Source organism: Oryzias melastigma, linkage group LG19, assembly GCF_002922805.2.
Source record: "Oryzias melastigma strain HK-1 linkage group LG19, ASM292280v2, whole genome shotgun sequence".
Classification (NCBI taxonomy): domain Eukaryota; kingdom Metazoa; phylum Chordata; class Actinopteri; order Beloniformes; family Adrianichthyidae; genus Oryzias; species Oryzias melastigma.
The window spans coordinates 1,469,129-1,496,670 of record NC_050530.1 but is presented as its reverse complement, the minus strand read 5'-3'; the positions used below and the strand labels follow the sequence as shown (position 1 = coordinate 1,496,670).

The following is a 27,542-nucleotide window of genomic DNA, read 5'->3' as shown; positions in this document are numbered from 1 at the left end:
CTATATATATGTACATATATGTATAGCTATATACATGCATATATATGTGTATGTGTGTGTATGTATATATATATATATATATATATATATATATATATATATGCATGACTGTCTTGTCTGTGTAGACTCGTTTTCAGGTACTGTTACCTTACCGCTGCTTTGCGCTCTTCACTCCACGTCCTATATATATGTACATATACTGTATGTAAATCTATATGTATGTATATATATATATATATATATATATATATAAAACCTTTTAAACAATCTTGATTATTTTAAGCAAATCAACAGTTGAATATTGACATTTTAATATTTGATTTGTTTACACTTTCACCTTTTGGCAACACCTTTCCCATTTGTGTTTAGCGCCCCCAAAGGTGATTATACAGGATAATATTATATAATTTTTTAAATACAATTAAATAATTAGTGAATTTTTTGAGAACTTTATTTTTCTTTTTTTCACCATAATTTAGTTGACTTACAATACTTTTGGAAAAACTAAATTGTAAAAACTTCCTCTAAATTATGCGTAACTGCCATCCTTCCTACTTCAGTTAAAACCCAACCTGTGAGTGAGTTCGTTTGATAGTTTACAGTAATTATAGATCCACAGTAATATGGCAGAGGAGGTTGTTGTCAAACAATAGTGTAATTTACACATCTAACAATGGTTTCCAGCAGTCCTGATGTTGCAATGTTTGTATAAATAAATGCGTTTGTGTGTGAGTGACCGCGGTGAACCTGTAACAATGGCTGCGTGCCATCTCAGCCTCTCCGTGCCTGAGCTCCTGAGCCGGACACAAAGCCGGCTTTATCCGCGCTCTCAGTTTGGTAGAGGGCCGCCCGCCTGGATGCATTAGCACCAGACTTAGCAGCCTCACAGCGGCTCTGAAACAATAGCCCACACTTGGACTGGAAGCAGGAGGCGCTGAGTGTGTGCATGAAAGAGACCTCTGACTACCAGAGGAAGTGACAGGAAGAGACACATTCTGGTTTTTATGTCAGACTGCTCTTGGAAACCACACTCCACATTAAAGCATCCCTTTTTTGTACTTTTTTATTGTTAACTTTTCCTTTTTCTGCAGAAGGCTCTCTGTGTAAAAGTGAAAGGAGAACTGAATTCTCCTTTTCTGCGTTTTACTCTCATAAATTGGGTCTGGAATGCAGAACGGGGAACAAAATGGTGGGAAAAGACGTAATAAAGTAGGTTTAAAGCTAATTTAAGCAGCTGTAACTCTGCAGGAGATCTGAGCTACAGACGTCCACAAAGGATCAGTGAAGAACTCTGAGACTATCACACAGATTCCCCTGTAATATTTAATATTCTTCCATCAAAACCCAGTTTTAGCTTATTTAAACATGATATTTTGTTGCAGCCCGGTTCTGTTCGGGCTGAGGCTGTACTAACAGCAGGGGCTCCACTAGATCAAATAAAACTTTAATGATCCCTGTGGAGAATCAGGACGACGCACCAAGAAAACATCAAAGAAAAAAGGCTCCAAATAGGAAGACAGAAAATGAGGTTTAAAGACACAAACAGCTTTCGATTCATCAGTGAAAACCTGAACAAACATGATGCAAAAATTAAAAGATACAGAATCAAGATAAACATCCTTTGATGAAGAAAAAGTTTGATCAGAAATGTCACGCAGATTTATAGTAACAAGGAAGTCACATTTAAAAACCCAAATGAAAATGGTGTTTTTAACATGTTTTTGAGGGATTTTTCTGAAGATAAAGAACATTTAGAAAGAAAATTAAGCTTAAAATTAAAGTATTTATTTATTTAAATTATTGTGAACTGGAATCTGAATACATTTTGAATATTTGAATTAATAAATACCCAGAAATGCGATTTAATTCTTAATTTTCTTTTTATTTGTCTCCATCATCAAAAAATACCAAAGAACATGTTAAAAATACCATTTAATTTGAACCTTAGCAGCAAACTGAAGATTTAACCGCATTTTTTCATTTTTTAGTTTAAGTATACTCTAATTTTTAAAGCATATAGCATACTTGTATTTTTTTAGTCAACATCTCAACAGTTTGTCTTCCATTCACAGCCTATAGTAATATTTGTATCCAGTGTCTTGCAGTTTCTTCTACTTCCTTTTCTTTGCACGATACTTTTGAAAAACATCAGGCAGAAGCTGAAAGTGAAGCAGGAAAGGAAGCAAAAAGATGAACATCTTTCTCCTTTTGTTTACATCTTCTGGATTCTGGAGGATCACAGCGTCAGCGCGCTGAGGGATCATTCATGACGGGCCGGTTTAGTCAGGAAGAATGAAGAAAAAACATTTCCGCTCTTTGACGAGACCGCCACAAACGTTCGTCTGACTTCTCCTCTGACCACAAACAGGAAGAACTCGTGACTTTTCTGGTTCGTTCACGTCCCGTAGTCTTTCTGTTCTGTTTTTGTCCTCTTTTGTTGACTTTGTTTTGGGTATAAACCTGTCATGAAGTTTCTGTGTGTTGATGAGAAAAGGAAAAATGATTAAGTTATAAGATTTTCATCAGATACAATAAAATTACTCAACATTATTTTTTCTAAAGCTGAATTTCCATAATGTAAAATGTTTAATCTGAGTGTTTTTGATTAAATACATTTAAGAAAATCCAACTGCTTCCTTTGAGGCGTCACTCGACCACAAAAACTCCAACCTGCATAGGAGAAGGTGGTGTAGTAAAGACCTGCATGTGTCAGGAGCAGCAGCTGTGCTGAACCACCTTCCAGTTCCATTCCAGAACAATGCTGAGTGCAGCTTTCAAAAGGTGGGCTATTATGTAACCGTCTTGTTGCAACAAAGGAGTAAAAGCAGCGATATTTCATTTGCAGAGCGAAGGTGGCGATGCAGAGCTGCATCCCGTCACTGCAGCTGCAGACGTCGTTTTTCATCTCTGCATGCTGGCAGCCGGCCTCACTCCCTCTGTCCTGCCCTGCTTTCCTCTCTTTTTTTTACCCTCCTCTCAACTCAAACACACCTCTTTTGTCTCCTGGATGCTGCAGTGCATCTTGCCTGTCTGCCCACCCTCCCTCCCCAAACAGAAGGGAGGAGATGCAGAGAAGAGATACATTTATGACATCACTCCCTCTTTAATCCTCTTCTGATCTATTTGCAAAGTGCTCCCAGTGGGAGTGTGGCGAACTATGTATCACGATACACGTGTCACGATATATGTATCACGATACACGTGTCACGATATATGTATCATGATACACGTGTCACGATATATGTATCACGATACACGTGTCACGATATATGTATCATGATACATGTGTCACGATATATGTATCATGATACACGTGTCACGATATATGTATCATGATACACGTGTCACGATATACGTATCACAATACACATGTGACAATATACATATCATGATACACGTGTCACGATATATGTATCACAATACACGTATCATGATATATGTATCATGATACACGTGTCACGATATACGTATCACAATACACATGTGACAATATACATATCATGATACACGTGTCACGATATATATATCATGATACACGTGTCACAATATATGTATCATGATACACGTGTCACGATATATGTATCATGATACACGTGTCACGATATACGTATCATGATACACTTGTCACAATTTAAGTATCATGGTGCACGTGTCACGATATATGGATCACGATACACGTGTCACAATATATGTATCACAATACACGTGTCACGATATATGGATCACGATACATGTGTCACAATATATGGATCACGATACACGTGTCACAATATATGGATCACGATACATGTGTCACAATATATGGATCACGATACACGTGTCACAATATAAAGATCACGATACACGTGTCATGATATATGGATCACGAAATACATGTCACGATATATGGATCACGATACACGTGTCATGAAATAAGGATCACGAAATACATGTCACAATATATGTATCATGATACATGTGTTACAATATATGGATCACGATACACGTGTCATGAAATAAAGATCACGAAAGACATGTCACGATATATGTATCATGATACATGTGTCACAATATATGTATCACAATACACGTATCATGATACACGTCACGATATACGTATCACGATACGTATAATGATATACGTGCCACAGTAAGACATGTATTTAGATACACATATCATGATACACTTGTCAGAGTGCGATATCGTCACAACATATGACAAGTCAGAACCAGAGACAACATTTCACTTCTTTAAAATTATGAATTAATAAAAACTTATCTGAATATTTATGCACCTTTTACAATAATAATATATAAGAATATATTTTTAAATTGATTAAGCACATAGAGCTGAAGTCTGCTAGTTTGATGCTAACTTTTAATGGAATTTCCCACAGGATGGCTAATGCTAACCCTCTGTCAAGCTAAACATACATTACTGACTAAATGAACATCTTTATAAACTCACAGACATGAATTTCCCCCCAAAAATGTTAGAATATATTTTTTACATTTTATTTTTTATAATCGATACCCAGCACTAATCATGATACATGTATCACAATAAGATATTTATCACGATATATCACAAGACGATACTGGAGACAATATTTCACTTCTTTTTATAATGACTTAATTTAAGGTTTATCTGAATATTGATGCACCTTTCACATAAATAAAACCGTAAAATCAAATTTTAATGACATTTTTTAATGATCGGAACATTAAGTCCTGGAACTCTATCTCACATACAATTTCCTTTTAACCAAGCAAATTCATGGAGCTTTTCTTTAAGTAATTTAGGAAATATTTTTCACAACCAAATTGTTTTTATTTCCAGAACAATGTTGAGTGTAGCTTTCTATTATGTAACACATTTTTAATGACATTTTTTTAATGATCAGAACATTAATAATGATACACAATACGATATGTATCACAATACAGTACCAGAGACAATATTTCACTTTTTGTTCTTCGTTCATCCAGCATGATGAGGGCCGTGGCAGGACGCGACATCTGCGAGTGCGAGCGTTTATACCCTCCTGTTATTAGTCATGAGAGTCCAGCTGCAAACGGCTGCACAGGAAGTCGCTCTGCTGCCTTTCTGTTCCCTCAAACGCTTTTCCAAACTGAAGGGCTTCTTCCCGGCAGCAAAACAACAAACAGAAGAATGATTAGCCCTCATAGAGGATTCATTTGCACACACAAACACACTAATCCAGGCATGACGCAACTCTCAGAGCGACTGTATGTCATCAGGAGTGAGACGCCCCCTGAGTGGCGGCGAATCAACAGAGGATGCCAGAACCACAGAGCTGCACAGAAACGAGTCCTGACCCACATCAGCCGCTGCTCTGTCTGTCAGCCACCTCGGAACGTCACTTATGCAACAGTTTCAGATGAAAACTGACGCTGGAAAGTGCTCAGCAAACATTTAGTGTGAAAAGTTAATTCGAAGGCCAACTCATCTGAGGTTTTACAGCTTTTAGGATCTAGTTCATCGTTGTAGTCGTCAACTCTATCAAAGATGGTGTTCTTCTTTAAAGCAGGAGTCCCCAAACTTTTCTGTGAGGAGCACATAACTTGTTCCTTCAGTGTTGTAGGGTCAGTTTGTAGGCTAACAGAAAAAGTGTTTTCTGTTAGCAATTCTGTCTGCGATTGATGCTAACTGTGTTTTCTGTTAGCAGTTCCGTCTGCGATTGATGCTAACTGTGTTTTCTGTTAGCAGTTCAGTGATTGATGCTAACAGTGTTTTCTGTTAGCAATTCTGTCTGCGATTGATGCTAACAGTGTTTTCTGTTAGCAGTTCAGTCTGCAATTGATGCTAACAGTGTTTTCTGTTAGCAGTTCAGTGATTGATGCTAACAGTGTTTTCTGTTAGCAGTTCAGTGATTGATGCTAACTGTGTTTTCTGTTAGCAGTTCCGTCTGCGATTGATGCTAACTATGTTTTCTGTTAGCAGTTCCGTCTGCGATTGATGCTAACAGTGTTTTCTGTTAGCAGTTCAGTCTGCGATCTCCAAGCCAGATTTGGGGAAAGAAAAAAAAATAGTTGGTCTGATATTCTTCAGCAGCTGAGCCAAATGTGGAGGTGGGCCGGATTCGGCCCGCGGGCCGTAGTTTGTGGACCCCTGCTTTAAGGCAAAAACCTTGACATTAATCAGCAAATACCTGTTCTTGGTTTAACCTTTTTAAAGGATCCAGTAGATTTCAAAGTGAAAATTAAAATGTTCTGTTTGCTTTAGTGATTTAAAGAGTCAGTTTGTTGGATCTGAGAGCAGATCCATAAAGATGACAGAGTCATCCGCGTAGAAACAAATGTTACATTTGGGATCCATTTATCTAATTCACCAAGATTAGGGTCACAGTCATTATTGGAGCAGTTTTTAGACAGTCTAAAAAAACCCCCAAACTTTATTGATCCCCGCAGACGGACAGTTCTCTTAAGGAGTAAGCACCTGCGCTCTAAAAAGTGAATCATTGGATCAATTAACAAAAGTTCTGTAAATTGACACATTTAAGAATATTAGTTTTTATCAAATTTGAGTTTAGTAAACTATCAATCCAACATTTTAATTTGATGAAAAATATAAATTGTAGTGATAGAAATGACAGAACTTTTGTTAATTGATCCTATGTTTCACTTTTTACAGTGTGTGGGATAAAGTTCATGCATGAATTTATGTATGTAGTAAAAACTAAAGAGCCCAATTCAGAGCCTTAAAGGGTTTATGATGATACTAAACATGTATTTGGCAAACAAAAGTGTGCACACTCCAAACAAACATGTTTTTTGTGTGTGGACAACAATCAGATCCTCTTTTTTTCAGTTGTGTTTCCAGTTTCTGCTGTTAATAGTTTTATTTGAAAATAACATTTTTTTAAAAATAGGAAGTGATGGAAACAATTCCAATACCATTCCAATTTGTCCCAACAAAATGTTAATCTGCAACTACAAACAGCTCATTTCAGCCCACAAAGTACTCATTTCTTCACATAAATTACAAATTTTACCCCACAAACTACTACACACAAAATGCTAATAAACTGGTACTTAGTGGATACAAAACCCCATTTTTTTTCCCACAAAATACAAATTACTTCCCACCAAATGCAAATTTACGCAGTCAAAGAAAAAATTTCTAGCTCACAAAATTGAATTTTGAATGCTAATTTGTGCATACAAAACAATATTTTGAGATAAAATGCTCTCAAAATGAAATTTGTTCTCACAAAAAACTCATTGGTGGGCACATGATACTAATTTTGTGGTATAAAATGCCAATTTGTGCTCACATAATGCCAATTTGTCCCTACAAAATGCTAAATTGTTCTCACAAATTGTTAATTTGCAAATACAAAATGCTCATAAAATACTAATTTGTGCATACAAAACCATTTTTTTCCACAAAACACCAATTTCTTCCCACCACCTGTAAATTTTTGCTCACAAAATGCTACATTGCGCTTTTTAAAATTCTAATTTGTGCATACAAAACAATATTTTGCTACAAAATTTTATTTTTTTTTTGCTCGCAAAATTAAATTTGTTCTTATTTGTGGACACGATGCTAATTTTATGGTATAAAATGCTAATTTGTGCTCACATAATACCTAATTGTCTCTAAAAATGCTTAATTGTTCTAAGAAAATGTCCTTCAAAATGCTGATTTGTGTTTGCAAAATACATTTTGATGGAAACATTTTCATATCTGAACATTTTCTAGCTAAATCTGTTGTTAGAGTTGGAAATTTTACAATAAAAAAATACAATATCTTTTTAATTTGTTTGGAAATATTATCGTTCTAAAGACACCCAAGAAGATTTTTTTGTTTAGAAGCTCATTCATCTGAGTGTTTCCTTCCTCGGGTGACTCACGCGACAGCAGGTGCTGGACAGGTATAATTTACCGTCATGTGATCCGTCTGTGTGTGTTTGTGTGTACAGGTGTGTCCGTACCTGTTCTGTCTAAATTGTTGGAATGTTTGTGAGGTCTGAAGACACAAAAGTGTCATTTTGAGGTCGTGTAGGGTTAGAGATAAATAAATGGATGTTTTCTGCCACATGAGTGCAAATGATGTAAAGCAGTAAAAGTTCTTTTTAACCTGAATTTCTCTTTTAGCGTCCTCTGCCTCCATCTAGTGGTGAGTTATTGTAACGACATCTATTAATTTTTCTATTTTTTTTTTTTTTTTTTTTTTTAAGTAAAAATGAACTTTTTTGTGTTGTAATGTGGAGTAAAAAAGTTCCATCTTTTACTGTACACTATAACTATTTCCCATGATAACACAGACACACTGTGTTCAGTTTCAGGACAGAACTGTGCGTGTTTCTGTGTATTTGCATTGAGGGTTTTATTGGGTGGAATATAGGCCACATTCTTCTGTTGGTGTCGTCGCCCCCGGCCTTTATTGATGCTGTGGAGGTTGGTTCTGTCACGTGGGGGCAACAGCCGCCTTTCACAGGTCAGCTCACCGCTACGCCGTGTTTTACTTTCAGAACAGAGTTCATACTGTGACATTTGCATTCTTTATTTATCATTTGTCTGGGAAAATATGTCAAATAAATAAACATACAGGTTTTATTTTAATTATTTTAGTCCTTTGATGTCAATTTTGTATTGATTTGTTTCAGATTTTGTGAAATTATAGTATTTTTACAATTAAAGACACGTTTTATAACCTTTTTTAAGGCCTTATTTTAATTTTTCACCCCACAGTTTTTGTTTTATAAGTGGTTATTTTGACAAAACTATTTTATTACTAGTAAGTAAAAAAAATTGACCTGAAAATTACATAAATAAATGAACTTTTCAGTATTTTTCTTCCAAATGTTTCCGTATTTCGGCGCATTAGATAATCTGATCGATATCAAAGAAGAGATCAAAAATGCTCAGTTTATTATAACGTTTGACTGAAACTCCAAACTTAAATTATGTATTAAAACTTTAAAAAATCGAGCCAATGTGTGCTAAAATTATATATATTGATCTAAATCTATATGTGTGAAATATGAAGTCACATAATCAGTTAATAAATGACTGTTTTGTTTGTTTTCTGTTCTACAGGGAGGTTTGAATATGCAAAATTTTATTTATATATTAAAATAAATATTGTTTGCATGTATTTAAAGGACAGTGATCCAGAATAAATGATAAGAGGAGACATACTGATACACTAAAGTATAACTTTAAGTAAATATGTTTAAAATATATATATTAGAGAAAAGTGATTAAAAAATGTTTCTTTTTGGATTTTTTATGTTTTGGAGAATTTACTTGAACATATAACAAAAATTAATATAAATTTTCCAACAATAACATGAAAAAATAATAGAATTAATTTGAAAAATGATATAAACTACTGAAGTTGTTTCATCACTTTAATTATTGTCTTTGTTTATTTAGGTTTAATTAATTAATTAAAATCATTTTACATGAATACCAATTAAGGAAATCACTTCTTTTAAAAAATGTATTTCCTTTTTTGTCAGCTTTAGTAAGAATTACTGTCAGAAGAAATTAAAACGTTCAAATAAACAATTTAAATCAGAAATAGAAAATATTGCAAATAATTTAAGAAATAAATAAAAGTTATCCTCTTTATTTATTTGTTAATAAACATACAATATTTGTTTTTCCTGTACGTAACCTCATCTTTAAAAATAAAGGATCTTTGTTTGAGTTTCGTCTTCATCAGCAACATAAAAGGTGGAAAATATTAAAATTTTTCCCAAAATTAAACAAAAAAAGGGTTATACTTATTGTTTACTGACACTAAAAGTTGTTCAGCCTCTATTGGTGTGAATATCTATACAAATGTGTTTTTATTCTGTCTTTTCTGAGATGATTTTCGACTTTTCAGGACATAATCTGTAATAATAGTTTTCATACAGACAGGAAACGCTCTCTCTATTCTTTCTGTCTTCTTCACGTCACGTTCACTCGTTGCTTTGCTGATTCTTCTATTTCCAAAACACAGAGCAGCAAAAAGTCCCTCTTTTAATGTCAGATACTGTTCTTTGTGGCGCGCGGCCGTCCGGCTGACAGGATTTGCATACTTTACTGATTTCAGCCTCTCATTTGTTTATGTGCACGCACTGCTTACAGCAAGAAGCAAAAGCTGGCATTTGTGCTGGAGCAGGTCTGGACGGCGTGAGTCAGAAGGGATGGACATCTTCGGCTCAATCTGCTCAGAAAAAACAACTTTGTGAGGATTTTATTCACTTTCTTCCATGTTTTGTTCTGGATCTCTGGGATGCGAAGGCTTCCGCTGAAGGAGCTGAACGTCAGATTTCAGGACTGAGCTTCATGGTCGTGGGGTGAAGCCGGATGGAGAACGAGGAACCCAACGCGGCGCTCCCCCTGTCCATCAAGATGCTGTCCTCTGAGGTCAATGTGGAGGAGCAGGCCCAAAACGAGACCAACCTGAACTCTGTCATGGAGACGTCAAACCTGGCCCAAATCGAATTCCGAATTCAGCAGCTCCAAGGCCGACACCTCCTCCTCCAGAAGACATTAAGCTGTACCAAGAAGGAGGAACGAGTTGGTGAAGGCAGCAGCAGCAGCGCCGAACGTAAGTCTCCCCTTCAGGTCACAGTTTCATTGATAATAACAGCATAAATGAAGGTCAAACACTGAAAAATGTTACATTTATTATGCTGGATGTGTTCAGGAGCTCCACAGGGATGATGTTCAAGACATGTTTTATTCTACAGAGTTCTGTGTATTTATTTAAAAAGAGTGTTTGATTAAGAAAATGATGCATTTCCTGTGATGCCACAAAATACTCATTTGTTCCCATAAAATGCAACTTTGTGCTCACAAAATTCTGTTTTTAACCAACAAAATGCTAATTTGTTCTCGCAAAATGTTAATCTAAATTAAGACCACAAAGTTCTCAATACAAACTGCTAATTTTAGTCCACAAAGTACTACACACTAAATGCTAATAAAAGGCTAATATGCAAATTCAAAACACAAATTCGTTCCAAGTATAATTTTTTTTTTCCACAAAATGCAAAATTTTGCTCACAAAATCATTTTATTCCCACAAAATGCTAATTTCTGTACATAATATTAATTTGCTGCCACAAAATACACATTTTATGCTACAAAATGCTAATTTGTGCCCCCAAAAAGGCCAATCTTTGCCTTAAATATTCTAATATTAGCCTACAGAATACTAATTCATGTCAACAAATTATAAATTTGAGAGAACAATGTTATTATTTTTTTCAAATATCATGTCTTTAACTGATATTTCTTTAAACCTTCAGGCCCCGCCCATTTTCTCTTGTTTTGTGTTTTTTGACCGCTTTGAGATTAATATTAACAGGTAAAATGACTCGTTTAAATGTATGCGAAGGGTAAGAAAAAGTATATTATTATGTTGTGGCTTTAATTTTATATTTTTAAAAGTTTAAGTTTAATATATTTATATAGCGCCTTTAAATGACCTGTCAAACATGCTGCTGTACATTAAAAGCTCAAAGAAATATTAAAAATAAAAAGTAAAGATAAAAATGTAAATAAATGACATAAAAACACGAGATAAAAGCAGAGCTAAAACAGTAACACAATGCAGTACCACAAATCCTAAAAAAGAAAAAGAAAAAACAAACGATTAGCTTTAAGCTAACGTTTATGCTAGTTAGCCACTAATCCTCACTGCTTAGAAAGTTGACATGACACAGATTTTTATTAGAACTTGTATTAATTTATGCTTCTTCTTTGGGTCATTAAGTTAACAAACAAAGCATCAGATTGTGTCTTAAATGGATATTTGAATTCTCCGATGCGCGTCCGCTGAAGAAATTGTCGTGTTTTACAGGAAGCTAATTTTATTTTTAAAACTTGTATAATTTTTTGCTTAACTTTTTAAATCTTCAATGAAAAAAAAACATATGTACTATGATGAAATGTTTGAATAATTAATTATTTCTCCCACTATAACCACAAAAAAAAAAAAAAAAAAAACTGAACTGTGAAGACATTTAAACATTTGAGTTTTGAGATTTTACTGTTTTCATTTGTGAAAAAATGGAATGTTTCTGGTTTCTAACCAGAGTTCGAGTTAGTTATTTGGTGTGTCATCAGCCCCCAGTGAGGATGGAGAGCAGCTGGGTGAGCTGGAGACCATCCAGAAGGAGCTGCTGGAGCTGCAGGCCCTCAAGGACAACATGGTGGCAAAAGGAGCCAACTTCATAGCCAGAGCAAGCAGAGGTGAGTTTTCCTCACCTTAACATTTTCATGTTTTTTACCAAAACGTTTCATTGAACTGTTGTGTGTTTATAACCAGGTCCCCAAGTGAACAACCATGTCTACAGAGAGTCACCGCGCGGGGGGATCTACACCCTGCCTCTCCCTGACATGCAGCTGGAGGGAACGGCAGCACAAACACAAGAACATCGGATCATTCCAGGTGTGGCTCCAATATTTCAACAACTGACTCTGCATAAATGTAAAACCCTGTTTATTCTGACTTGGGTCACTGAAACCGAGATGTTTACTTTTGCCGTCTTTTCTTGGGGTCCAGTGGAGTCGTTGGGTAGCAAACCAGGAACCACAAAATGTCCGTCCTGCCAGGCCGTCGTCGTCACACGAACCCAGCTGAAAGTGGGCGCTCCGTCCTTCATGGTCTGCTTTGTGTGCTCCATATTAGGGTAACCTCAACATTCTGTCTCACAAATGTGTCATTGTTTACAGAGATTTAACAGGACAAAATCCGATTGAAAACAATACTTTTGTATCATATTTTCACACATACAGCCAGTAAAAACATATCAATGTATTTACCCCTGGTAAATAATTATTTACTTTTATTCAGCAGTTAAAAAAACATGAATAATGTATAAATATAGAAATATACAATTACATTTATATGTGTGGTTGTGTGTCTTTGTGTTTGTACAGTATGTCTGTGTTAATGTATGTTTAATTTTATGTATGTTTGATTGTACATGGTTGCACATAATATATATGTATATCTATATATATATATATATGTGTGTGTGTACATACATATTATATGTATGTGTATATATATATTTATATATATGTTGTGTATATATCTAAATATACACACACACACATATATATATATATATACACATACATATACAGTATATATATATATATATATATATATATATATATATATATATATAAATAAATATACACACATATATATATTTATATATATATACTGTATATGTATGTATATATATACACATAGAGAGAGAGAGACATTACATGTGTTCGTATGTGTGCATGCATGCACAGTTGGGTAGCGGAGGCATCCGAAAATTCGCTGAGTCCGCGGATACAGTGAAACCCCCTCCCCCATTCACTTGCCTTTATGATGCAGATGAGAAGTGTCAGGGAACGTGTTTTCTCCTTCATCAAATAATAATCCCCTGCTCCGGATGATAGTTATCCTCCGCGATTATCTCCTTTAATTTTTCCGTCCTCTTCTGATTCAGCTGATCCCATTTCCCCATGCAGGGGAATGGAGACCTCTCCCTCCGCTAACCCCCTCCTCTCTCCATGCCGCGCTCTCCCTCAGCTCTCCGCTGTGTGGAGATTCACCTCAGCGCCTCCTTTGAACGCAAACATTTCAAACAACGTCTCGAGTTGTGAGTTTTTGTGCGGAACCGAAAGAGTCACGTGAAAATATATCTGAATACATTGAACCTCGAAAACGTGGGGAAACACTGTATGTATGTATGTGTGTGTGTATGTATATATATATATGTACACATACACATATATACACACATATATATATATACACACACACACACATATATATATATGTGTGTGTGTGTGTATGTATATAAATATGTACACATACACATATATACACACATATATATATATATATATATATATATATATATATATACACACACACACATATATATATATATATATATATGTGTGTGTGTGTACATATATATATGTACACATACACATATATACACACACACACATATATATATATACACACACACATATATATATTTGTGTGTGTGTGTGTATATATATATATTTGTATGTGTGTGTATATGTTTATATGTACTTGTTTTTTATGAATGGTATTAGTTTATATGTGTGTGTATGTTTTCATCTCTTTATGTTTGTATGTGCCTGCATTCATGCACACATTGATATTCGCATGTCTACATGTAATTTGTGTTCCTCTATGGTTGTGTGTATATTTGTATGTATTTATCTTTTATGTTATAGAGTTTTGTATTTTGAGTTTAATGTTTGCTTTTTAGATTTGACTTTTTCTATCTTGAACACTCATTTTATTTACTCTCGTGTCCCGCCCCTCCAGTTGTGTTATAGGTTGTTGTCTCATCCCGTTCTTCGCCAAACGCTTCAAGAACGTTCACCACTCCTGTCCTCGCTGTGAGACACACATCTACACCTTCATGCCGGTCTGACCCGGGAACATCCGGAGGTTTTGTGTGGAAGTCGTCTGTCCGTTTGTGCGATAGATGGAAATGTTTGTTTCCTCTACGTCTCCCAGCATCACTCCTTTATTCAAATCATGCTGAGAGAGACATGGAGCATAATGTGGACGTTTTCTAACGCCGGTGTTAGAGAGGAAATGGAAACAAACCTACAGAGTGTTTTATTCTTCATGGGATCGGACAGAAGCAGCTCCTTAAGACGAGTTAGAACTCTGGATTCTTCCTCTGGAGAAGACCATGGATGAAGGAGGGACAAAGGCCACGGGGTCGGAGGTTAACAGCGGTTTAACGCCGTTAAAGGAAACGGGCTGAATGCCGAGAACAGGAAGAGATGGAAACAGATATTTTTAGACCCTAAAACCTGTTTTTGGTTGACATGTAAATCTTATGTTATACATTTTCTTTTGTCTTTGTGACTTGTAGACTTTATTTAACAATTTTTTTTAAATAAAGCATTCCTCATTTACATTTGCAAAAAAGTCCCAGACGCTCCTCACAGTACACCGACTTTTATTGACACATAAAAGCAGGACTTTATACACATCTTGTTTTGAGTATTTACAAAATAGAGAGCCCGTGGATGTTACACATGTATAAAAATATGCCTTACATCTATAGAAATATGTACATAATGTGCAAAACATATGGCATCAGACACAGGAGGCATGGCGTGGGAGGAGGACGCAGCGTCTAACATCCTGGAAATAAACCGATTTTTGTTCAAATCGCCTTCAAAATAAAAGCATGTTTTTCACTAGAAATGGGATGGTTCTGATTTTCACAGGACAGGTGATATGTGCAGATTTTTTTAAATTCCTACAAACACAAAAGACCAAAAATAAAAGCGTGAAGCTGAAGGTCTTCTCTAACGAAGCCCAACTTTGATATGAAATGCCGTAAAACTCACACCAATAAAAATCAAGGCAGGATTTGACGTACAGTACATCGAAGGACAGCAGTCGTTATTGCTTTTACAGCTGAACTCGTCCATCCAGGCAGCAGAACGGTGAAGTCGACGCATGACGGGCGGATAGAAACACCAAAGGTCACTCTCAAAAATAAGATCCTTCCAAGGACAGTAAATGTCAGCGTAAACTCAGAACCTCCTGAATCTAAAACAGCTACAAGATGAACACGAGAGCAGCGTTTGGCGTTAAGCCATCAAATATTTAAGAGCTGAGATGAGAAGAACCGTTAAAGGTCAAGTCGGGTTTTTGACCCTGAAAGGGACAGAGTTTTGTCGCCCTCTAGTGGAAGTAATCATAGGACAAGTGATGTTTCTAATCTGAATTAAACCACTAAAGACCCACTCCGATCATCTATTGATTTATTTTCAGTGGTCTTTTAAAAATAATGTTTTTAACCCTTTAACTATCGCCGTGGTACGTGGTCCCTAAAGGGACATCAAAGAAAAAAAATAAATAAAAAAAAACAACAAAAAAAAACAATGACGTTTTTTTAAAATACTTAAGCGCTCAGTAAAAAAAAAAAGTTCTGGTTAGTAACTAGAACTTGCATTTTTAAAAATAAAAGTAGTAAAAAAAATACAAATCCTGGTTAGTAACTGGTGCACACCAGATAGTAACTGTTCGTAATGGATGAGCATCCATTACTAACCAGAATTATTATTTTTTTATTGTTTCAATTTTTGGAATAAAAAAATTTTTTCTCTTCAATGTCCCTTTAGGGCTTCCGTACCTTGGGGAGTAATACACACAATCAATATTTTTAAAAACATGTTTTCGAAATATTTCCCACCCTTTGGTTGTGCAGACAGTTAAAGGGTTACTTATCGACTATTAAAATAGTTGAATTAGCCTATTCCAATAGTAGCCAACTATCGAAATAGTCAGCTATTTAGAAAGTCGCAGACTATTTTAAAAATCAACAACTATTTCAATAGTCGACGACTATTAGGACGACTAATTTGTTGGTCGATTAGTCACAACTATGTCTGCTATTGAGAATATTGACTGCTAATTCAAAAGTCAAGGACTACTTCAATAATTGACAAAGCCAATTAGTCACGACTATGTTGACAACTAAAGTGCTTAACAACTAATTCGACAGTCGATTATTCGGATTAGACTATTGAAAGAGTCCATGACTAAATAGTCATGGACTCTTTCAATAGTCGACGACTATTAGGACGACTAATTTGATGTCGACTATTGAGAAAGTCAACGACTAATTCAAAAGTCAAGGACTATTTCAATAGTCGACATAGCCAATTAGTCATGACTATGTCGACTATTGAAAGTCTGAAACAGTCAACGACTAATTTGATAGTTGATTAATCACGACTATGTGGACCACTGAAATAGTAAACGATAGTCGATTAGTCGGATCAATAATTGGTGATTGGTCAACTATTAAAACAATCGTTGTGGCAGCCCTATTTCACACCAAGTCTCCTCTAACTCTAAGCAGCGACATGCACTAGTATACAATAGAAGATGAACCCCCCCGGTGGTGTGACCAGCACGGAGTGGATCAGGGAGTTTGTGGCCTGATTTCCACATTCTCTACGATCGTTTTTAAACTGCGTTTTTTCGTCTATTCTTAATTCACAATGAATAAAGAAACAGTAATTTGCCACAATCGTCAGAAAAATGCCACCAGAACCTGTTAGAAACAGCGTTTCCACCAGAGTGGGTCTTTAAAGGAACAAACGTTTGATAGAACTTAACAGGAAGTGGACTTCAAAAATAAAGCGTCCATGCAAACCCGCCTATACACGGTCGGTTCTGTGCAAGAAGAGGGAAGCAGCCAAACAGTCTTCAGAAGTTTTTGCAGGAAGAAACGTCACGAGTTGGACAACAGGAGAGTGATGATCTGATTCTGGCTTTTTGCTGATCACCTTAGATATGAACGCCATCATGCACGGGAACGCGTGAGACATGCAACAGACGGGACACGGACTACGCACACGACGACATGCTAACTCCTCCGAACGCTCGGGAATTCTTTGTGGATGTTCGGTGGGATAAAAGTGCGGGAATAAAGCTCACATCTTTGCTCTTGGATCGATTTGTTCCCTTTCCTCTGATCAGAAGGAAAAACAAAAGCTGCCAAAGTTTTGAGCAAAAGTCGGATTGTTGTTTTCTTAAATACATTCAAATAGGAGACTTACTTGGACAACTGCAGGTTCTCCAGAACCCTCTCCAGCGTTCTGAGGTGATGGAGGAGAACCGGCGCCTCTTTAGTGCATAGCTCTCACACGGATGCAGCAAACGGAGAAGCCGGCGAGGAGTCCGACCACGGCCGAGCGGCAAGGCGCCGCACAGATCAGGGGAACCGTCTCCGACTTCTAACAAGTTCTGCTGTCAAATGTATCTACTGCTTTAGGCTCCGCCTCCTTGGCTTCGCTGATGATCAGTGGCGGTGTGACGATGGCGCCCCCGTCAGTCCCAGTGCAGCTGCAGGTCGTGCGAATCTAAGAAGTCGGCGGGGATGCCGAGGGGCGTGAGCGACCCGCCGGGCCCGGGAGGCATGGTGAGGTCCAGCCACTCCATGTTGTCGAGGGCGGGGTCGGACAGACCCATGTGGAGCGAGGAGGGGGGCGAGGACGAGTCGCAGAAGGACAGGTCGGACGTGTCCATGGGCGAGTAGGGCTGCTGCTCCATCAGCTGCGCCTGCAGCTCCTCCATCAGGCCCTGCGTGCGCGGGTCCGACGCCGGCGGCGTGCCCGCCAGGAACGCCTCCAGCTGATTGTCCGTGGCTAAGGAGGAGAGGGGGGGCAGGCTGGGGTTGAGGGAGCTCAGAGTGGGAGGGGGCGCCGTCTGGATCTGCGGCGGGGGCCGCGACAGGACGGTGTTGACGGGGAGGGTGGTCACGCTGGCGGTGACGGCGGGGAGGGTCTTGTTGAGCGGCGCGGGCGGATCCTGCTGCATGAAGGGAATGATTTCTGGAGGGGAACCAACACAGAATCAGAACCAGAACCAGACGATCAGCGTCTCTGTTAAAACCATCAAACGTCCGTTACCTCCGCTCTCGATCAGGATGTCAAACAGGTCGTCCATGTGTTGGCTGGTTGCCACGGAAACCTGTGGAGACAAGAAGACGCGTTTCCACTATCAGATTGAGTTTTTAAAAACGCTCATATTTAAGGGGCAAAACCCTGATGAGAAAAAAGCAATTGCTCCGCCCCCATGAGTCACATGACCTTCTATTACCTAATTTAAACATTTAGACACAAAATCGTTTATTATTGCTGGGATGGTTTAAACCAACTTTCTCTGACTTTTTGTTGCTCATTTTTTTAATCTTGTAGTTATTTATAAGAACCGGTACAGGTATTTATCTCACAATCACACTGATGGAATTTTTGTCTAACGATGTCCTGGAATCATTTCATGTCAGTGAATTATATCGTTCAAAACAAATCGTTACACACCTACAACTAAACATGAAATGGCCCATCACAAATTCACTGTAGTGACTTAATTTGGCCACCAGATGTCGCTGTTTGTCATTTTTTGTGAACTTTAGAAGACTTTCTGCTTTCATTATTTAAGAACTGATGATGTCACAAATCTGTTTCTCTTTGAGAGTTGTTAAAAACCAAAAAATTAATTGTGACAAATCACAATTAATCATGATTAATCGTGATTAATTGTGATAACCACGATTAATCACAATCATGATTGTATGCAGGAACTAGCAGAAGAGAACACATCACTCCTGTGTTAGCCTCTCTCCACTGGCTCCCAGTTGAATTTAGAGTAAAGTTCAAAATCCTCCTGTTAACATATAAGGCTCTGAATGGTGTGGCCCCATCCTATATTAGAGATCTCATAGTTCCTTACCAGCCAATCAGAACACTTCGCTCACAGAATGCAGGACTGCTTGTAGTTCCTAGAATTTCTAAAAGTACAGTTGGAGGTAGAACCTTCAGCTATCAAGCTCCTGTTCTATGGAATAAGCTCCCAGCTCATGTCAGAGAGGCAGGTACAGTTTCTACCTTCAAAACTAGCCTTAAAACATTCCTATTTGGACAGGCGTTCTGCCAGACTAGCCAGTAATCATAGAATAATTAACATAATGCTCCCATACTGTTCTGAAGTTTGGGGAAATAATTATTATAATCACATACTTCTCCAATATATGCTTGCAATATAAATTATGAAATATGTATATTCTCTACATAATAACATAGAAGGCTGCTAGAAGTTAGAAGCTGGGGAAAGTATGGTGCACTGGGGCTCTGTCCTCTTTTCCATCTACTTCTCCTCTCCTCTACTTTTTTATTTACTTCTAATTGTATGCCTTTGTTGGTGGTGCAGTATAATTCACATGTTTTTCCTTCTCTCCGACTCCCCTGTGGGAGACCGGGAGAGATTGCAGTTTCCGGGAGACTTGTTGGTGATCCTGACGAAGCCCCGCCCATCTGGATGAAGCCCCGACACCATCCTGCATCTCTGAGTGGGAGTGATTCCTGGTGGGTCGTCTGTCCTCCTGCTCCTGGTCGTGGACTGCAGTTCTGCTTCATCTGGACTATGGACTTAATCATCACTCGTCCCTCAGCTCTATATGAATGAACTCTACTCATATATGCAGTTTTAGCAGCTAACTTTTCTTTAACCGTTCTGGTATCGCCTGTCCGTCCTGGGATGGGATCTCTCCCTCATGTGGGAATCCCTAAGGTTTCTTCTTTTTTTCCTGACTCAGGTTTTTTTAGGAGTTTTTCCTTACCGCGAGGGAGGGTCTAAGGACAGGGATGACCGTTCTTTATAGTCTGTTTAGTTTTTACCTATTGTGCATATTTTATGACTCCATCTGTGCATCTGTAAAAACTACAGGCATGAAGCCCAATGAGGCAAATTGAATTTGTGATATTGGGCTATATAAATAAAATTGAATTGAATTGAATTGAATTATGTGATTATCGTGATTAATCACGATTAATCATGACCAATCACATAAAATGATTGTGACAAATCAAGATTAATCACGATTAATCATAATAAATCACGGCCAATCATGAATAATCGTGAGAATGCAGATTAACCCTTTAACTGCTGCTCAACCAAATGCTGTGGCACATTTAGAAGACATATTGATTGTGTGTATTACTCCCTAAGGTACGGAGGCCCTAAAGGGACATTGAAGAAAAACATTTGATGTAAAAAAGCATTTTTTTCCTCAAAAATTGAAGTAAAAATATTTTCTGGTTACTAACTGGTGTGCATCACATAGTAACTTTCACAGAACCTCAATGTATTTTTAGAAAAAAAAAAAAATCACTTCATTTTTTTTTTAACTTTTATATTCATTTAGGGGGAATACGCAGCAGGAAAAAACTTTTTGGATGATTTTTTTTGTCTTTGTAGTTAAATGGTTAATCATGACTGTGGTGATTTTAATCGGTTGACTTTCCCACCTGGGAGGCGTTGTTGACGTGCAGGTTGTTGCGGCTCTGTTTGATGGCCTCCTCGTAGCGCGGGGGCTCCCGAGTCTTTGGAGGAGCAACCAGGGAGGCGGGCTGCAGGAGGAAGGTGGGGGGCTGAGGGGGTGAAGACTGAGAAGAGGAGAGGTTTGGAGAAACGGGTCTTTGGAGGGCAAGGTGGTTGCTACGGTAACGGCTCTGAGGCGATACCTTGGCAAGGGGTCCGTTGGTCACCAGGTGGTTGGGGGACGCCTGCGGGGAGACCCGGTCGTCTGCGGGGCTCCTGAGGAAACACTGGGGGCTCAGCTCGGACCGGGCCGGGGAGCTGCACATGGTGAGGGTCTGGAAGGACAGGAGGGAAGAGTTTAGCTGCAGAGTCCGGACCGGAGGAGGAAACGGAGGCAGATGGACGGACCTGCAGCAGAGACGGAGGGGCGGAGCCCATCTCCACCTTGGTGGTCTGCAGCTGAGGAGTCTGGACCAGACCCGGGCTGGAGACGGCGGCCTGCAGGACGGGCTGACAGAGCAGAAGATGAGTTTATAGGACCGTCGGGTAGCCCCCCCTACCCCCTGGGTCATGTGGGGTACCTGCAGGCTGGCGTTTGGCAGCTGGATGGCAGCGGCGTTGTTGGGCAGCGTCACCGGCAGCAGGATCTGGGTTCCGGCCTGGTTTGTGGCGGTCAGCAGAGTCTGGGGCTGGCCCAGGACCTGGGAGACCCCCCCGTGGTGGCTGATAAAGAACTGCTGCAGGTTGGGGATGGCGGGCGGGGGCTGGGGGCTCGTCTGGGAGGGCGAGCGGCGCTGGACGCCGGTGTTCATTGCGGCGAGCTGCGATTGGGCGGGGAGCTGCAGCTTGCTGGAGGAAACCGTCACGTCCTCCAGCTTCACCACTGAAGCCAGGGGGGGCGCCAGGGGGGCCGCCAGGGGGGCCGCCAGGGGCTGAGAGCTGAGGACCGGGCTCGGGATGGGGGCAGTGTTGGGCGAACAGTTTGCCAGGAGGGAACCTTCCCTTTTCACGGAGTTGAGGACGGCAGGGACGGTGTTGGGGGACGCTGAAACCAGAGTGGGGGGCTCGCTGCCCCCCTGCCCCCTCTTCTCCACCTCCAGCTGCATCTTCAGCTCCTCCACCAGCCGCTGCTCCTGCTCCAGCTTCCTCATCAGCTCCTCGATCTGCCTCTCTTTCTCGTGGAGCCTCCTGTCTTTCTCTCCGTGGCCTGCGGGAGGCAGCAGAGGCTGCGCCCCTCGTTTGTTTTCAGGCGGGGCCTCAGACACGCCCACAGTCTGCATGGAGGGGTCGGTGGGGGAGACCGGCGGCGTGGAGCTTACGGTCTCCAGAGCCGCCGGCTGAGCTGGGAAGACGATGGCGGGCGCCGTGGTGGTGGTGACCTCCATGGGGATGGATGAGAGGGTAGAGGTGGGCGGAGCAGAAGCAGCCGCGCTGCAGAAGGTGTCCTGGAACGGCTTCAGCCTTTCGATGAGGTCCGTCTTCGTTCCCGACACCGGGAGGCCGCGCAGCTTCAGCTCCAGCTTTAACTCTGCGACCTGAGGAAACGTCAGAATCACGTTTAGCGGCGACGACCCGATATCCAATCATTTGACCTGCTGATGGGATATTTTATAACATATCAATAAATGTAATAAACAAATCCAGATTTTCACCATATTTTTATAAGTTCAAATTAATTTATCATTTAATTTTTAACCCTTTGGAACGTAAAACCTTTGAATTTAGTTCTGTATTTTCAATTTGAAAGAATACCTGTTTGCTTATTTGGCCTCATTTTAACCTTCATGTTGTCATATTCACACACTAGACCTAAAGTCATTCCGTCTGGAAAAAGGGATTCCTTTTGCTGTGGAAACCCCAAAAATGTTTAACCGGTTGTTTTTACAACATAGAACGAAAGTTTTAGGTGTAATTTCTTAAAAATAACCAGAACAAATTTTGTTAACAAGATAATTATCATGTTTTAGAATAAAAATGTAAAAAGAGTTTCCGTTGACAGAGGAACCTCTCAGCTCCATGATGGGATGTTTCTTACGGAGCTTCAGCCCCAAAATTAAGAATTTATCTTCTAAAGCTCTTAACAGCACTTTAAATTTTTCCAGGAATTCTGTTTTTTTACTCATAATTTTTGCTTTTTTTGTTTGTGGAAAACAATAAAAGAGAGATGCTTTAGAGAGGTTGGATCCGCCCCCGGGCCTCGAGGTTTAGAGTAAAATAAATATCCTGATTCAACGCGATCCTACTACGTGATCATGTCAGGATAACGTTCAGATTTAAGAACTGCCAAAGAAAACTAATGAGAAAAGAATAAGACATTTGGAGCAGAAATGAGACCTTCATCTCCTCCAGGTTGGCCGGTAAGACTCCCGGCTTGCGGCTGTTTGGGCGTGCCGCCGCCGAGGGCAGAGGCGGGGGTGGGGGGGGCGGTGCAGCTGGCAGAGACACCATGATGGAGGTCGGCAGGCCGCCGGGACCGCTGCTCTGCTCCGCCACCGTCCTGCAGACAGACAGGAGTTAAAGAGGGAGAGGAGGGGTGAAGGCAGGAAGGCGGCGGCGGCGTACTTGAGCGGGGCGGGCAGGATGGTCTGGTAGTTGTAGTGCTGCTGCTGCTGCTGGCTGAGGATCTGCAGCTGCAGGAAGAGCTGCTGCTGCTGCAGCAGCCGGGCGTAGGAGGAGTCCATGGGAGCCTCGCTGGCCTCCTGCTTCTGGTCCGGAGGAACGTACTGGTGGTACTTGAGCCGCTTCACTTTGGACTTCTCCTTGTTCTTCTTGCTGCGGCTCTTCTCTGACGCAGTTTTCTGCTGGCTCTGCTACGGGACGGCACGGAAACATCATGATTCTGTCCGGATGCAGAGGACAGCTTTGGAGGGAAGCTTCAGGCTTACTTTGACCAGAGTCGGGGGTGGTTTTGGGGGGGCGGCAGCAGCGGGTGGCTGAGCGGGAGGGGCGGGGGGACGGCTGGCAGGTTCGGGGGTGGAAACCGTTTTGGTGAAGTCCGGTGTGGGAAACGTCTGAGGAGGAACGTCATAAACAAACAGCAGAGAAAATGAGTTGGACCATAAACAGACCACTGACTGTATAAGAGAACTGGACCGAGTGACTCCTCCTCCTGGCGTTACTTTTTAAAACACACTCTTGCTAAATCTTCTTTTCTTCTGCAGTTTAAGTTACTCAAGCTACAAACTGACCAATCAGATGGTTCAATAAAAGTGGGTGGAGCCTGTTGGCCCCACATTCAAAACGTTTGTCTACACTACTGCCAGTGGAAGGGGTGTGGCCTCCCATCAAGCTCACTCCTGACTGGTGAGAGTGGTTGCCATAGAAACTCAAACCGATTTGGACCAATCACTGCCTTCTGATGACATCTGGCTCCAAAATGGCGACTGAATTGACTTCATTTGGTTGGAGTCAGAAGAAAACAATTGTTTAATGTGAGATGTCACAATACGTCCAGTTCTCATATACAGTCAGTAGCTGGGTTTGTATGGATACAAGTAATCAGATTAAATGCCTGATCAACCACTATAACCATAACCCTAACACCTTCCTTCAGCTCCTTGCAGTCAAGACAAAAGCTAATCACTGGCTGCACAAATTTAGAAAATTACATCTGAATAGTCACTTTAAGAAAAAATCAAAATAATAAAGTACGCTCAAAAGGTTGTCTCCTTCTATGTGAACCACGGCCATGTTTGTAGTAGTTTTTGGTATCTTAAGAGAGTTCTGCGCATGACAAGATGTTTTATTCCATTCCAATGTGTGACGGATGTAAACCGAACATCCCATCATGATTTTATGGAATTATGGAGTTACGGAATAATTTCGTTTGTTGATCACTGAATCAGATTAATAAGTACATTTTCTTCCCAAAAAGCAAATACTCTGCAGCGTCCATTTTTGTTTATCCCACTTTTTCATATTTTTTCATTAAATAACAATATATAACATCAAAATAATACAAAATGAAATTGCAGTTAATAAATGAAAAGGAGCAGAAAGAAGAAAACTTCTATTATCTGCCCCATTGCTAAATCAACAGAAGTACATCAAACAACAAAAGAAAAAAAATGGAAATGATCTTTACATATACATTACATTAAGCCGAGCTTGTATTTTAAATGAACATATAAACATAGATACAAACACTCCTCTGCCACATAATTGACAGAGGAGTGTTTCCTCCACAGAGTAAATAAAAAACAGCAGCAAAGCGTTTTCTATTTTGCATTAGTTCCTATATTAGCAAAGGTAATGTGAAGACCACTATAGAAACACAAACCTGTAAATGTTTTGAAGGTATCAGGAAGTTTGAAACTTTGTGTTCTTAAGTTCTACAAATGAAGATGCGTTGATATTTTTGCGTCTCTCTCTGACCTGCAGCATGGGGATGGGTAAAGATGCCGGTCCAGGAGACGGCGTTTCTGGCATCTTGCTCTCCCCCGGTGAGGGGGCGGAGCCCTGGGACTCCTGGCTGGCCGGCTGCTCCGGTGACATGGCGTCGTAGCTGTCCTCATCCAGGACCTTGGGGTAGTTGACCTGACCCACTGAAGAGCAGCACAAAGTCAGGCTTGTCTCTCTCAACGTCATGATACGATATGTATAGCGATACCTGGCACACGAAATGATATATATCGCAATACCTAGCTCACGATACGATATGTATCGTGATACCTGGCTCACCATACGATATGTATCGTGATACCTGGCTCACGATACAATATGTATAGCGATACCTGGCTCACAAAGTGATATATATCCCAATACCTAGCTCACGATACGATATGTATCGTGATACCTGGCTCACGATACGAAATGTATAGCGATACCTGGGACATGACATGATATATATCGCAATACCTGGCTCACGATACAATATGTATTGTGATACCTGACTCACGATACGATATGTATAGCGATACCTGGCACACAAAATGATATATATCGCGATACCTGGCTCACGATACAATATGTATTGTGATACCTGGCTCACGATACGATATGTATAGCGATACCTGGCACACGAAATGATATATATCGCAATACCTAGCTCACGATACGATATGTATCGTGATACCTGGCTCACGATACAATATGTATAGCGATACCTGGCTCACAAAATGATATATATCCCAATACCTAGCTCACGATACGATATGTATTGTGATACCTGGCTCGCGATAGGATATGTATAGCGATACCTGGCACACGAAATGATATATATCGCAATACCTAGCTCACGATACGATATGTATCGTGATACCTGGCTCACGATACGATATGTATAGCGATACCTGGGTCACAAAATGATATATATCGCGATACCTGGCTCACGATACAATATGTATCGCGATACCTGGCTCACGACACGAGATTTATATCGCGACACCTGGCTCATGACATGATATGTATCGCGATACCTGGCTCACGATATGATATGCATCGCGTACCTGGCTCACGATACGATATGTATCTCAATATATCCCAAGACTGTGCGAGAACAATTTTTCGCTACTTGTTTTTTAAAGAATATGACTTAGAAAAAAACTTTACCTAAATAATAATTCAAAATATTAAAATGAATTGTATCTAATGATCACAACACTAAGCACTGTAACTGTATCTCATATCCCTTCCGATCTTTGGGGTCCAGATGACCCCACTTTTAATGTAAACAAGTATGTAAACATATGAAGTATCGCGATATATATCACAAAAATGATTTCTCCCTACCCCCCCCTACCTATGATGGCCTGTTTGACGCTGGAGTCCACCGGCAGGATGTTCTTCTCCACCAGCTCCATGGGGCCCGGCCGCTGGGCGATCTTCTCGTTCAGGTTGTCAGCCAGCCTCGCCCTCTTCAGCCTCATCTGCGTGGCCTGAAGCGAGGGTTCGGCGCCCGTCTCTGCAGGATGACGAGATTTAAAAAAAAGACATTGATTCACAAATATCATGAAATTCATCAAAATCTGAATTTCAAGTTTCCTTTCAAGCTATTTCTTGAATATTAAAAAAATGTCTTTTAGTTTAACGTAGTGCTGGGTGATATGATGATACAAATGTGTGCAATAGAAAAGTGTTGATTGTTCTATCGTTTTTGTTTGTTTTTATTGCTGAACTTTTGTGCAAAAATAGGTTTTCCTACTAAGAAACTTGTGCACTTTAAAAAAATGTTTCTCATTTGAGACGATTCACTTAGGTAAGTGAGGACGGCTAATGCTAACGCTCGGTCGACCTAAACATACATTTCTGACTAAATGAACATCTTTATCCCGGACGAGCCCCCATGTTGTTGAGGGTCGGTCGCCTCGCTGAGGAATCTCACAGACATGAATTTTCTCTTAACTGTTTAAGGAACTATTTTTTAAAGTAGGCTAAAACATTGTTTTTTTTCTCATACCTTCTTCTTCTGGAATAGATGTAATGCTATAGCGAGATCGCCACCTAGTGGTCAAACGGAAACTCCCTCCAGGAGAAGCAGAACAATGTTTACAATGTTAATGATCTGAACATTTTAGTTAGAACTTCTCCTTTAGAGAATCCATGTAACACTGGATGATATTAACAATCTCATTATTTCACTGATACATTTACAGTATGTGAACTGGATCAGATTAATATAAATATATTCAAATTATACAGTAGATTATTAATGTATTTCAAAACAAATGTGTATAAATGTGTAAA

At 39.7% G+C, this 27,542-nt stretch overlaps 2 protein-coding genes and 1 long non-coding RNA gene across 12 annotated transcripts in view; 1 reads left to right on the top strand and 2 right to left on the bottom strand.

Annotated features, from left to right (window-relative positions):
• Positions 1-1,972: 1,972 nt before the first annotated feature.
• Positions 1,973-5,441, bottom strand: LOC118600148. The gene is made up of 2 exons (XR_004949708.1): positions 4,930-5,441; positions 1,973-2,474 (listed from the first exon to the last, which is right to left on the bottom strand). It is a non-coding gene; the product is annotated as an uncharacterized LOC118600148 (long non-coding RNA).
• A 2,264-nt stretch (positions 5,442-7,705) lies between these two features.
• LOC112154055 lies at positions 7,706-15,842 on the top strand. Of its 9 annotated transcripts, XM_036216963.1 has the most exons (7): positions 7,706-7,881; positions 8,105-8,126; positions 8,333-8,447; positions 10,091-10,556; positions 12,080-12,205; positions 12,282-12,645; positions 14,325-15,842. In XM_036216963.1, exons 4-7 carry the CDS (start codon positions 10,313-10,315, stop codon positions 14,431-14,433), a joined length of 843 nt encoding a protein of 280 aa, XP_036072856.1. In that variant the 5' UTR covers positions 7,706-7,881; positions 8,105-8,126; positions 8,333-8,447; positions 10,091-10,312; the 3' UTR covers positions 14,434-15,842. The 9 variants fall into 9 exon arrangements, with proteins under 9 accessions (XP_036072856.1, XP_036072858.1, XP_036072855.1 ...); XM_036216965.1 differs by lacking the exon at positions 8,333-8,447 and having other exon boundaries at positions 10,247-10,556; XM_036216962.1 differs by lacking the exon at positions 7,706-7,881 and having other exon boundaries at positions 7,905-8,126; positions 10,247-10,556.
• Positions 15,843-15,929: 87 nt separating this feature from the next.
• mrtfba (myocardin related transcription factor Ba) overlaps positions 15,930-27,542 on the bottom strand; it is a 26,729-nt gene continuing 15,116 nt past the window's right edge. The window contains exons 6-16 of one of the 2 annotated variants that reach the window (XM_024284650.2): positions 26,599-26,760; positions 25,233-25,402; positions 23,744-23,869; positions 23,421-23,665; positions 23,193-23,355; positions 21,440-22,393; positions 21,267-21,368; positions 21,062-21,193; positions 20,846-20,983; positions 18,449-18,509; positions 15,930-18,370 (exon numbers count right to left, since the gene is read on the bottom strand). In XM_024284650.2, coding sequence (XP_024140418.1) covers positions 17,868-18,370; positions 18,449-18,509; positions 20,846-20,983; positions 21,062-21,193; positions 21,267-21,368; positions 21,440-22,393; positions 23,193-23,355; positions 23,421-23,665; positions 23,744-23,869; positions 25,233-25,402; positions 26,599-26,760 — 2,756 coding nt within the window. In that variant the 3' untranslated portion in view covers positions 15,930-17,867. Of the gene's footprint in view, positions 18,371-18,448; positions 18,510-20,845; positions 20,984-21,061; positions 21,194-21,266; positions 21,369-21,439; positions 22,394-23,192; positions 23,356-23,420; positions 23,669-23,743; positions 23,870-25,232; positions 25,403-26,598; positions 26,761-27,542 lie in introns of both variants that reach the window. The other variant, XM_024284649.2, reaches the window with a different exon arrangement.

Coding starts and splice junctions, on each gene's coding strand:
- LOC112154055 (XM_036216965.1), top strand. CDS start 10,313: ATGGAGAACGAGGAACCCAACGCGGCGCTCCCCCTGTCCATCAAGATG. Junction 12,206..12,281: donor CATAGCCAGAGCAAGCAGAG/GTGAGTTTTCCT, acceptor GTTTATAACCAG/GTCCCCAAGTGAACAACCAT. Junction 12,646..14,324: donor TTTGTGTGCTCCATATTAGG/GTAACCTCAACA, acceptor CCGCCCCTCCAG/TTGTGTTATAGGTTGTTGTC.